Source organism: Jaculus jaculus, chromosome 15 (genome assembly GCF_020740685.1).
Source record: "Jaculus jaculus isolate mJacJac1 chromosome 15, mJacJac1.mat.Y.cur, whole genome shotgun sequence".
Lineage (NCBI taxonomy): Eukaryota > Metazoa > Chordata > Mammalia > Rodentia > Dipodidae > Jaculus > Jaculus jaculus.
Genome location: NC_059116.1, coordinates 6,532,554 through 6,545,133, shown reverse-complemented (window position 1 = coordinate 6,545,133; position 12,580 = coordinate 6,532,554). Strand labels below are relative to the sequence as shown.

At 42.7% G+C, this 12,580-nt stretch overlaps 1 protein-coding gene across 3 annotated transcripts in view; it reads right to left on the bottom strand.

Annotated features, from left to right (window-relative positions):
- The window catches only part of Cdh20 (cadherin 20), a 225,469-nt gene that overhangs the window by 39,933 nt on the left and 172,956 nt on the right, over positions 1–12,580 (bottom strand). For all 3 annotated transcript variants that reach the window (XM_045135259.1, XM_004654785.2, XM_045135260.1), the window contains exon 6: positions 10,708–10,895. In XM_045135259.1, the coding sequence (XP_044991194.1) occupies positions 10,708–10,895 (188 nt within the window). The remainder of the gene's footprint in view (positions 1–10,707; positions 10,896–12,580) is intronic.

Sequence of the window (12,580 nt, the reverse complement as noted above, 5' to 3'; positions counted from 1 at the left end):
ATTTCAGGTAACCTGGGCTAGAGTGAGACCCTACCTCAAAAAACAAAAACAAAAAAAACAAAAGCAAAACCCACATTATTTTGGGGTAGAGGTGGCTCAGTGGCAAAGAGCACTTCCCATGTAAGCGTGAGTCCCCAAAGGGGCCTGAGACTGTGAGTTCAGTGCCCAGCACCCACTAAATAGCCACCCACTTCTGTAACCCCAGGCCTGGGGGAACCGAGATGGAAGAACTGTTGGGGCTTGCAAAGATGGCGAGCTTTTCAAGCCGTAAGAGACACCACTCAAGAAAGAAAGCATTGAGTGGTGAAGGAAGGACACCCAGACTTCTCTGGCCTCTACATTCATGAATGAGGGGTACTCACATCTGCACACACATTTGCGTACACCACACACAAAACACATACTACACACATGTACACAAAGAACAAATAGTTTCAAACCCTGTTCACACCCCACTTTGCAGATTCAGAAAGCTCAGAAGACTGCAGTAAGCCAACAGGGCTACATCATGTCATTTGAAATGTGGGTCCAGGTTACGGTTTCCTTTTCCACAGGAATTTCATCTCATAAAATAAATGTTTTGGTTGCACTTTCTTTTATTTAACCATACCTTCAGAATGTGCTATTTCAAAATAAATACAGCACTTCAGGGAAGAAAGTAAACTTAAATTTCTGAAGAATACTCAGTTAATTTTTTTTCTGGAAATGACAGATATATTTGTCTTTATTTTGTTTTAAGCAATGCTTATCTCAAAACACCAATCATAAAACATCATAGAAAGGCCAGTGCATAACAAAGCAGTTACTGGAGCTTAGGCATCAGGTGTCACTATGCTGACAGTTTTTCTAACTAAACGATTCAGTTGTGCTCTTCATAAAACATAGTGAATCTCAGCACACGTAACAGATACACATCTGTACCTAAAAACTGATTTTCTTTGGAAAAACAGCAGTGGGGCCTGCTTTAAGGACATCTCAAATGCTAATGACAACTTTTTTGTGTGTGTGGAGAGGGATTCAGCATTTCCTTGGTACCAGATGTTGTGGTCCATGTTGCATGCATCCTTGTCTTTTCCTTTCCTCTTCTCTATTCTTTGCTGGCATGAGTGTGCAGTGTGCATATGTCATCATGTTCGCATGCGTATGTGCGCGTGTGCGTGGGGCTGGAGGCTCTCTGTTCGCATGCGTATGTGCGCGTGTGCGTGGGGCTGGGGGCTGTCTGTGTTCGCATGCGTATGAGCGCGTGTGCGTGTGGCTGGGGGCTGTCTGTGTTCGCATGCGCATGAGCGCGTGTGCGTGGGGCTGGGGGCTGTCTGTGTTCGCATGCGTATGAGCGCGTGTGCGTGGGGCTGTAGGCTCTCTGTGTTCGCATGCGTATGAGCGCGTGTGCGTGGGGCTGGAGGCTCTCTGTGTTCGCATGCGTATGTGCGCGTGTGCGTGGGGCTGGAGGCTCTCTGTTCGCATGCGTATGTGCGCGTGTGCGTGGGGCTGGGGGCTCTCTGTGTTCACATACGTATGAGCGCGTGTGCGTGGGGCTGGAGGCTCTCTGTTCGCATGCGTATGTGCGCGTGTGCGTGGGGCTGGGGGCTGTCTGTGTTCGCATGCGTATGAGCGCGTGTGCGTGGGGCTGGGGGCTCTCTGTGTTCGCATATGTATGAGCGCGTGTGCGTGGGGCTGGGGGCTCTCTGTGTTCGCATGCGCATGAGCGCGTGTGCGTGGGGCTGGGGGCTGTCTGTGTTCGCATGCGTATGAGCGCGTGTGCGTGGGGCTGGGGGCTGTCTGTGTTCGCATGCGTATGAGCGCGTGTGCGTGGGGCTGTAGGCTCTCTGTGTTCACATGCGTATGAGCGCGTGTGCGTGAGGCTGAAGGCTGTCTGTGTTCGCATGCGTATGAGCGCGTGTGCGTGGGGCTGGAGGCTCTCTGTGTTGCCTCAGCTGTGCCCGCATTCTCCTCACTTTGCACCGCGTCCCTCATTGGTCTGGGGCTCACCAGCTGGCTAGTGAGCTCCAGTGATGCACCTGTCTCCGCCTTTTCAGTGCTGGGAAGACAGGTGTGCGCCACCACTCCTGGCATTTTGCGTGGCTTCTGGGGGTCTGAACTCTGGTCCTCACAGCAGTTTCCATGATGCCAAGCATCTTACCTGCAGCAGCCCTGCCTCCTTAGTTACAAGGAAAAGGAAGGGATCACACATGGAAAACTGCCAGCCTTATTAGGACATATTTGAAGGGCCAGCTTTACTAATTCATCTGTACTTCTTAAATCTACAGTTTTCCTGGTAAATTGTTTTCTCATGAAATTCTTTCCTTATATATGGGCAACCCAAAGTGGACACTTGACTGTATTAGGATTGAACCAGGTAAATTTTGTTTTCTCTTTACTTTGTTTTAAATTTTTCTCTTTCCTTTTGTGGATTTTCTGTAGTTTTTTTTTTTTTTTTTTTTTTGAGGCAACCCCAACACACTGCCATTTAAAAAATGTTTTGTTTGTTTATTTTTATTTGTTTATTTGAGAGTGACAGACAGAGAGAAGAAGGCATAAAGAGAGAGATAGAGAGAGAAAATGGGCAGAGAGACACAGAGAGAATGGGCATGCCAGGGCCTCCAGCCACTGCAAATGAACTCCAGATACGTGCGCCCCCTTGTGCATCTGGCTAACATGGGTCCTGGGGAATCGAGCCTCGAACCAGGGTCCTTAGGCTTCACAGGCAAGCGCTTAACTGCTAAGCCATCTCTCCAGCCCACACTGCCTTTTTTAAAATGCAAGAATTAGGGCGGGGAGGGGAGAATTGGCATGCCAGGGCCTCCAGCCACTGCAACCAAACCACATGTGTGTGCCCCTTGTGCACAGGTGTGACCTTGTGCTTGTGTCACCTTGTGTGTCTGGTTATGTGGGACTTGGAGAGTTGAACATGAGTCCATAGGCTTCGCTGGCAAGTGTCTTAGCCACTAAGCCATCTCTCCAGCCCTGATTTTATGTTTTTAAAATCAAGACATCATTTTTATACATTAACCTAGATCTTATTAATGTAAAAATTTTCAGGTGTGCTTTGCCACATTCAAGGATATGTCCCTTAAAGTGATAGGCTTAACAACCGCCCCCTTGGGCTTCCTTAACTCATTTTCCTACACAGCCAGGCGGGAGAGCTGCCACCCCAGGCCTCCTTGTAGTTAGTCTCTGCTGCACACCCAGCCTGGCGGCCACTGAGCAGCTTCCCTCATTGCAAGAATGCCATGTCCGTGGATTCACGTTGCGTGTCATGTTTTGAACCTGGCCTTCTCACTTTGTAATGCATATGTGGTATGCATGGGAAGTTCTTTTATTGTCAAGTGGTGTTCTGTTGTACGTGTTCTTTACTACAAGTGTGCTGGGGGGCAGGTTCCTATTTCTAGCAGTTATCAGCAAAGCTGCTGTGAACATCTACACATAGATGATTTGTGTGTGAGTATAGGTTAGCATTTACTTGGGTAAATGTCTGAATGTATGCTTGTGTGGTGGTATAGTAAGTATATTTAAAAATTTACAGGAAACTTCTAAACCAGTTTTCCAGGTGACAGTAGTGTTTTGCATTTCCAGCCTCTGCATCCTGGTTGGTACTTAGTTATGTCAGTTTTTAAATTTCCTTTTATTTTGGCTATCCTCCCATGGGTGAGGGTATCTCATTGTGGTTTTGATTTGTACTTCTCATGCCTAATCTTTGCATGCTCTTGAGGAGTGCCTTATACTTTCTACAGTCAAGTCCTCCATTAGACTTAGGACTTGCAGATATTTCCTCCAAATCTGTGATTTGTATTTTCATAGGTTTTTCTGCAGAACAAACTTTCTTTTTGGGGGGGGGGCAAGATCTCACTCTAGTCTATACTGACCTTTCAACTCACTCTACCCCAGGCTGGCCCCGAACTCACAGTGATCCTCCTACCTCTGTGCTCAAGTGCTGGGATTCAAGGTGTACACCATCATGCCTAGTTAAGAGCAAGCATTCTTATGGTTACAAAGGCTTATTTCTTTCTCTTCATCTCCCATTTTCTTTCGGAGACTAAAATTCTAGTGTCATATTGAAGAAATCATTGCCTCATAGAATAAAAACTTTTCTCCTATGTTTTTCTTTAAGAAATATTATAATTCTAGCCTTTTTTCACTTAGTAGTATAATCCACCTTATTTCTGTAAAGTATAATTGGGATTCTTTCTCTTTCTGCGTATGGTGTCCAGCTGTTCCAGTACCAACCATCTTGTAAGACTTTAATTATTGTCGGGATTTATTTTAAATAAATAATTTGATGATTTTTAGAGTATTAAAGATTATGTCATTCTTATGTCCACCTTTGAAATTGACAGTAAACATTGCCTTAAATAACCTCATCTTTTAATTTCTCCCACCACCATCCTTTTCTTTTTCTCCTTCCCTTTAGACCTAGGCTGGGCTTGAACTTATAATTCCCCTGCCTCAATCTACTGAGTAGTAAAGGTATGTGCCACCATGCTTGGCTCAGAATTATGTTTGTATTCCCAATGATATATCACATAGTATTAACAAACTGAGATTCCAAATTCAAGAATTAATTCACACTAATGCAAAACCACATGTTTTTAAAAATGAAGATTATAGAACACAACAACAATCCAGTTTTAATGAAGTTAATTAAGCAGAATTATGTGTCCTGTTCTGTTCACATAGAATTTTGTAGTGTTTCCATTGAAGCTCTTTGGACTTTGTATTGTAAATGCTTATTCTGTTTGTCCTTCCTCAGATTCAAGGGCAAGCGTGATGACCTAGTTGATTTGTTTTTAGTTTAGATGATTTTCATACTGTGTATACAGTGTACTTTGATCTTATCAATTCCCAGTTACCTTCTCTTATCCCCCTCCTCCCACTAAAACCTTTCTTCCCAGTTAACCCCATTCCACTTTCACACCTTTTTTGAGCCCCTGAGCTAAGTTTAGAGTTGCCTGTGTGCCCATGGTGAGGAGCTCTTTACAGAGCATGAGGAGCAACCCGCTGCTGAGCGAGGAATGCGATCCCTCTCCTGGCAACTTGGAGCTGCCTTTCGCTGCTCTAGGAGGTGTGGGGTCTTACAAAACTTCCCCTTACTATGATGGAAGTTTAACAGGCTTAACCTTGTGTAGGAAACAGCTCTGTGAATTTGTGAGTTGAGCTTTATTTTCCAGTGCCTAGCCAAGCCAAACTCCAAACTGCAGCAAACACTGGGTGCACTGTGTCATGGGCAGAGCTCCTCTATGTGGGCTTGGACATGCACTTTTTGGAGTGAGGATACATGGCGTGTTTGTGTTACCCAGTTCCAGTAATTCCAAAGTGCACATTGCTCATGTTATTGTACCTGGAGTTATGGTTGCTTTTCTAATTGATGACACCTTGCACGGAGTAAATGTGATGTGATGAGGCAAGCATGTCTCCCTATGTCATGAGAGCTCCTTAGGTCACCACAAGCATTGGACTACAAAGAATTGGCTAGAGTGTTGTAAGTCGAACATAAAGCAATGATGAGAATCATACTTCATGGCCTCTTAGATTTGGTGAAGTTTAGAATTTTTGTGTTTGGTCATCTGCCTGAGAGGAGAATGCACTGTCTGCACACAGTGACTTAGTGTATCTGGCAGACGGGAGGAAGCTGAAGGCTAGAAAATGAGACCATGTCATGCTCATGCAGAAGGAAGAAGATGCTGAGAGTTACAGCTCTCAAGTTACATCTCAGCTTTCAAGGTAAGAGACTGAAAATCAATTGATTGATTACTTAAAAGCTAAAAAGACTCCTGCTTCTGTTCAGTCATCAGTTTGAACTTCCATCAGTTCAACTTAATTTCTCTTCTTGAAAAACTATGTGAATTTTAGACAAATAATAAGCTTAAGGGAAATAAATCAAAACTGAGTTTCAATTTGATATGACATTATTAATGATGGAGTAGGAGGAGGTTGAGAGTCGACCAGGCATCGGAGACGGTGCTGTTTCAGAGGTGTGGTGGGAGGTCAGTATTTATTACATGTGACTGTGTATTCTCCAGTGTATTGACCTCTTCCTTCATATTTTCTGGCAGCTCATTATGTTCAGAAAAGAAATCAAAATGACCTCAAAAAACTTGATATATTCTTTTATTAATATAGTTTGGTTAATGACAATGACAGATAGTGTTCTGCCTTGTGACATTTAATCTTCTTTTCCAGGTAAGGGAGCTATAGAAAAGATAGTTTTAGTTTCTATAAATGATAATATTAATTTTTTAATGAGCTGGTTTTAATCTAGGCATGGTGGCACATGCCTTTTTTTTTTTTTTTTTTTTTTTTTTTTTTTTTTTTTTTTTTGGTTTTTCGCGATCGTGTCTCGCTCTAGCCCAGGCTGACCTGGAATTCACTATGGAGTCTCAGGCTGGCCTCGAACTCACAGCTATCCTCCTACTTCTGCCTCCCTCCCAAGTGCTAAGATAAAAGGCATGTGCTGGGTGTGGTGGCGCACGCCTTTAATCCCAGCACTTGGGAGGCAGAGGTAGGAGGTTCACCATGAGTTCAAGGCCACCCTGAGACTCCATAGTGAATTCCAGGTCAGCCTGGGCTAAAGTGATACCCCACCTTGAAAAGCCAAAACACAAAGAGAGGTTTTTAATGAGATTTAAACAATGTCATGATTAATATATCCCAAAGCTCTTTTTGTGATTATTTAATTTTTTTAATATTCAAGAAACATTAATTCTTTAAACTTTTGGCCATAAAATTACCAGCCATGGTTAACAGTGTATTATTGTTTAGTGCATACCACATAATGGGATTGTTCTTAATGCTGTGACATACAACACTTTATTATTTTTGGTCACCTCTCATCAATGTATCATGCTAGCTTTTTTTTTTAAAGAATGAGAGCAAAATAACAAATTATGGTTTTTCAATTTCATCAGTTTATTTGATGATTCCCAAGTTAATCTTAACATTTTGTACTACCTCAAGGTTGTGCACCAATCATAAGGATTTCTGGTTAGAGGAATTTTGAATATATCTCTCTTTGCTGTTTGGTTGTACCTAAACAAACACTTGAAGTTGTGCTGAACGGCCTTATTGTTTTTGTGGTGGTCACCAGTAGCCCCATCTGGGCGCAGCCTGCAGTTACTTTCCAGTTCTTTGCTGACGGAAGCATTGGCACAGGTGGTCACTCCCTTCTTCATGCCTGCTTTATACCACACTCCTGGATTTTCCTCATTCCCCTTGGCTGTGTTTGCAGGTGTCTCACGACTCAGGTCACTGTCCCTTGTCTGTCCAGGCTCAGGCCCTTGGAATCCATTCTGTTGAAGTATCATCTGTCTCCTTATGAGGCTCAACCTTCTCTTCAGCCCAGGGCTCTCCTGCAGACTGTTCACCCACAGCCGCAGTCACCAGCCGTTGCTGCTGTGAGTCTGAGGGACACTGCAGGCGTAGCTCCTCCTGAACACAGCTCCACAACTCGTCACCTCCTGCCATGTCTGCTTTCAGTTGCAGACTTCCCCGTGCTGCTTCATGGCAGCTCCATCTTCCTGTTGCTCGTTTACCCACTCTCTCTTCTTCCCTCCCTTTCTCCTTCCTCTCCCCATTGCCTCCCTCCCTCTTTCCCCCTTCCTTCCTTCCTTCCTTCCTTCCTTCCTTCCTTCCTTCCTTCCTTCCTTCCTTCCTTCCTTCCTTCCTTCCCTCCCTCCCTCCCTCCCTCCCTCCCTCCCTCCCTCCCTCCCTCCTTCCTTCCTCCCTCCTTCCTTCCTTTCTTCCATCGGCCCACCGTCTGTTGTTTTAGGAAGCCCTGTTGCTCTTACTTTACAGAATGCTTTCACATCCTAACTCCTTCTCCAAACTCTATCTTACCACACTGGGCCAGACCACAGCTTACCAGGATTGTTGTAGTGTCGGGTCAGCTGTTCTTGTTTATATACTTCTCTTTACATTTTTATTTCCACAAAACCCACAGAGTAATAATTCTGATCAGAAAAGCCTAATCATGTTACACATCTGTCAAAATCCTCCCATCAGTTTCCCTTTGTTCAGAGTAAAAATTAAAGTTCTTCCAGCAACCTGTCAGGTCCTATATAATGTGTAAGAGAGCCTGTGAGGTCCTATACAATGTGTGAGAGAGCCTGTGACATCCTATGTAATGTGTAAGTGAGCCTGTGAGGTCCTATGTAATGTGTAAGAGAGCCTGTGAAGTCCTATGTAATGTGTAAGAGAGCCTGTGAGGTCCTGTGTAATGTGTAAGAGAGCCTGTGAGGTCCTATGTAATGTGTAAGAGAGCCTGTGAGGTCCTATGTAATGTGTAAGAGAGCCTGTGAGGTCCTGTGTAATGTGTAAGTGAGCCTGTGAGGTCCTATGTAATGTGTAAGTGAGCCTGTGAGGTCCTATGTAATGTGTAAGAGAGCCTATGAGGTCATATGTAATGTGTAAGAGAGCCTGTGAGGTCCTATGTAATGCATAAGAGAGACTATGAGGTCCTATGTAATGTGTAAGTGAGACCATGAGGTCCTACGCAATGTGTCGGAGAGCCTCTGAGGTCCTATGTAATGAATAAGAGAGTCTATAAGGTTCTATACAATCTGGTCCGCCTTTTTTTAACTTTTTGACCTCATCTCCTAGGACTCCTTCTCACTCCTCAGCCTTGCATCTCCCATTGCTATTATGGAAACACACCATACACAGTTCCCTACCTCAGGATCCTGGCACTGACTGCTGTATTGTCAAAACACTTTTTTTTCAATAGCTGTATACTTGCTCCCACTGATCTAGTATGGCCATAGACACTTCTCTCAAATAGTCATTGGCTGTGTTCCTTATACAGTGATATACTTATGACATTCCTAGTGACTGCTCACTTTATGTCTTTGCCTACATCTGATTTCTCCGTGAGTCAATCTTTATCATTCAATTAAATTTGAAGTTATTTTCATTTTCCCTATGTCATTTACTTTGTTCCATTTTACCTCCTCCTCACATAGCAAATATCTGTGTCCATTTCCTTCTATTTCACTACTCTATTGGTTGACTAGCTGATTTTTTTTTGTTGTTTTAAATTTAAATTTTTTTTTTTTTTTTTTTGTGGTAAGGTCTCACTCTGGCCCAGGCTGATCTGGAATTCACTATGTAGTCTCAGGGTGGCTTCAAACCCATAGCAATCCTCCTACTTCTGCCTCCTGAGTGCTAGAATTAAAGGCATGTGCCACCATGCCCGGCTTTTTTTTTTTTTTTTTTTTTTGCTTTTTAATAGAATATAAGTTTCATGAGTACAGAGTTTTATTTTTTTGTTGTTGTTGTTTTGCTTTGTTTTTTGTCATTTTCTTTTTTCAAGGTATGGTCTTACTCTAGCCCAGGCTGACTTGGAATTCATTATGTAGTCTCAGGGTGGCCTGGAACTGACAGTGATTCTTCTACCTCAGCCTCCTGAGTGCTGGTATTAATGGTATGCGCCACCATGCCTGGCTTTGGATAGAGTTTTAAAATTTAATTTAATTTTTGTTTTTTTTTTACATTGTACATTCAATGTCCAGAATATGTGTAAAGTAGGCACTTATCTTGGGTTTTTAAATATATTCATAATTAGAGGATTAAATCAGTGTTTCCTAGTCAATATATTAGATATTTATTCATAAGGTATTACATTCAATTTTTTTAAAAATATTTTTATTTATTTATTTGCAAGCAGAGATAAAGGGAGGGGGAGGGAGAGAGAATGGCACACCTGGGCCACATTCATTTTAAATTTTAAAAATATTTTGTCTACTTATGAGAGAGAGAGAGAGAGAGAGAGGACAAACATGGGTGAGCTAGGGCCTCTTGCCTACAAACAAAGTCCAGACACATGTGGCCACTTTGTGCATCTGGCTTTACATGGGTACTGGGAATTTGGTTTTTTTTTTTTTTAAATTATTTATTTATTTGAGAGTGACAGACGGAGGGAAAGACGCAGAGAGAAAGAGAGAATGGACGTGCCAGGGCTTCCAGCCACTGCAAATGAACTCCAGACACATGCGCCCCCTTGTATATCTGGCTAACGCGGGTCCTGAGGAATCGAGCCTCAAACCGGGGTCTTAGGCTTCACAGGCAAGCACTTAACCACTAAGCCATGTCTCCAGCCCCAGGTACTGGGAATTTGAATCTGGGCCATAAGACTTTGTAATCAAGCACCTTTAACCACTGAGCAATGTCTTCACACCCTTAAATTCATTTCTTAAAAGCTCGTCTTCGAGCTGCGTCAATCTATATCATGCCACAGAACCAAGAGCTGACCTTCAGTGAACTTGATAATTATGAAACAAAGAAGTGTTGTGCTTGCTAAAACTTTCCTGTACTTAATTTGCATGTATGAGTCTTCAAGAAGCAATTAAAAAGCCCATGTGTTATTTATTGATTTATAGCTTATCATACAGTCTGCTTTGCTACTTATGTGCACTGTTGTAAAAATATGGGATTCAAATACTGATCAAATCATCATGTTAAAGGATTAAGCTATAAAGTTTTAAGTGGCTAAGTAGAAGTGACATATTTGTAATGTATTTTATCATAACTTGCTACTACTGTCTATGAAATATATCCACTGTTTTCACATAAGCACAAAAATAAGAGTTTTCTTTTACTAAAAGGAAGGAAGCTTTTCTCAGGATTGAGTCAATAGCTGTCCCACAGTCCAGCAACACCCCTTAGCATTTCCTGCATAAATCGCCACCAAAAGCAGCTGGGAGGGATGTGTCGGGTTACCTTCTTCACAGTTATGACGCCGACTTGGAGATTTGGGTCTGTGTTAATGTCAAAAGCATCTGCGCCATCTCCATCCACAATAGTATATTTCATCTCGGCATTGATTCCTTCATCCAGGTCCTTGGCAAACACTCGCCCCACAGTGGAGCTGACTGGAGCTGATTCCAGTACACTCATCTGGTAATGTTCTGTGGAGAAAGGCAAGATGTGCATTCTTGACAATGAGCTGCTACAAAAATACACCGTGCTATTCCTATAATGCATCAGGTGTACCATGCACAACATCCTTTTCTTGGTTCAGAAGTTAAAACTCGAGTTTTACAGATGAAAAGTGGAGTTCAGAGAGGCTAAGTGAATGGGCATTCAGATCACAGACTGCACCCAATGGTCAACAGGGAGGGGTCAAAATCCGACAAGATAAAGGTGAAACTGCTTCAGAGTGGTGGGAATCACATTGCTTCTCAATGTTTAGAATTCGTAAATATTAGATAGAATCCCACTCATAATGAATGAGAATATTATTCCCAGATGCCATTTTTCCCCAAGGTAAGAAAAACACATGCTGATAAGACACATATTTATTCTGTTATGTTTCAAGTGACCACATTTTTCCCTGTGACCTGGCTAGTGGGCTTAGGCACATCTCTGTCGCCTCTCGAGAGTGGTGGAGATCTGCGTCTGTAGGGGAGAAACAGCCACAGAGAGAAGCTCCGTGAGCCCATGTGTGGTCTGTTAACACGTGCTTGCAGCTGGAACCCTCTCTTTGGGAAGACTCCTAAAGCATCAGGTTCTCATTCTAGAACTGAATACCAGAAAAGTTCCCACGTATAAGAAGCTTGCTCTACATGGTAGTATTAATCTGCTCCTTCTCTTTGTTGAGGTAGGGTCTGACTCTAGCCCAGGCTGACCTGGAATCACTATGCAGTCTCAGGCTGGGCTCACACTCACAGCAATCCTCTCACCTCTGCCTCCCGACTGCTGGGATACAGGTGTGCGCCATCGTGCCTGGCTAGCGTGCTCCTTTCTGACTTGATTCCTTGTTCCCAGTTACCTGACGCTCATGTCCTTCTCTGTGCAGTTGTGTTTTTGCTCACTTCTGGAGCTCAGCGTTTTGTGAGTTATAGACTGTCTAAATCACAAACTGCATACACATTTCCAATGTTTGTGGTCTCTTTTATTTTAATAAAATCATAAGCTACTGGCAGGCCTGAGGCCTGGCAGCTTAAGTTTCACGGAGACTGGGGGAATCCAACAAGTTAGAGCACCCTCTCTTGCCCAGAAGAACTGATGTTTGTTCCTCACACGTGGGAGCCAGGACATCTCTACTTGCTAAGCTTCCAGACATCTGAATTGTATTATTTTTTTTCCCATTCATTCCCAATGTTATTGATCAGTTACACTTAGTTTTTATAGAACTTTCAGGAAAAACAAACAAGTACCTGCCTCTAATTTTCTCAACACCAAGAAAGCTTTGCTGTGTGTTTAAACTTATAGATACAGTTTCTACATATGATACATGTTATTAGAATCAGTAACTGGAGCTCTTCATATTCTCTCATATGTGGCTTTGATAACGGTGACAGAAACTGATCACTATGAAAGAGAAGTTTTGCCATTTTGTTAACATCCTACATTCAGTTATGGTAGTTATTTGTGAAAAGGAAGCTTAATGGAATTATTGCAATGAGGAATCAGAAGAATTTAAGATAGGGCTAAGGAATAATGAGGAAACTGGCAAGTTTATCTAAGATAAGGCTAAGGAATAGTGAAACTATTCAAATTCAGCTTTAGCAAATAGATGGTGAAATATTTACTGGTGAATTAAGGTAATGTTTTTCAAGATTCCAATAATAATGAACACTTTAGAAGAAAC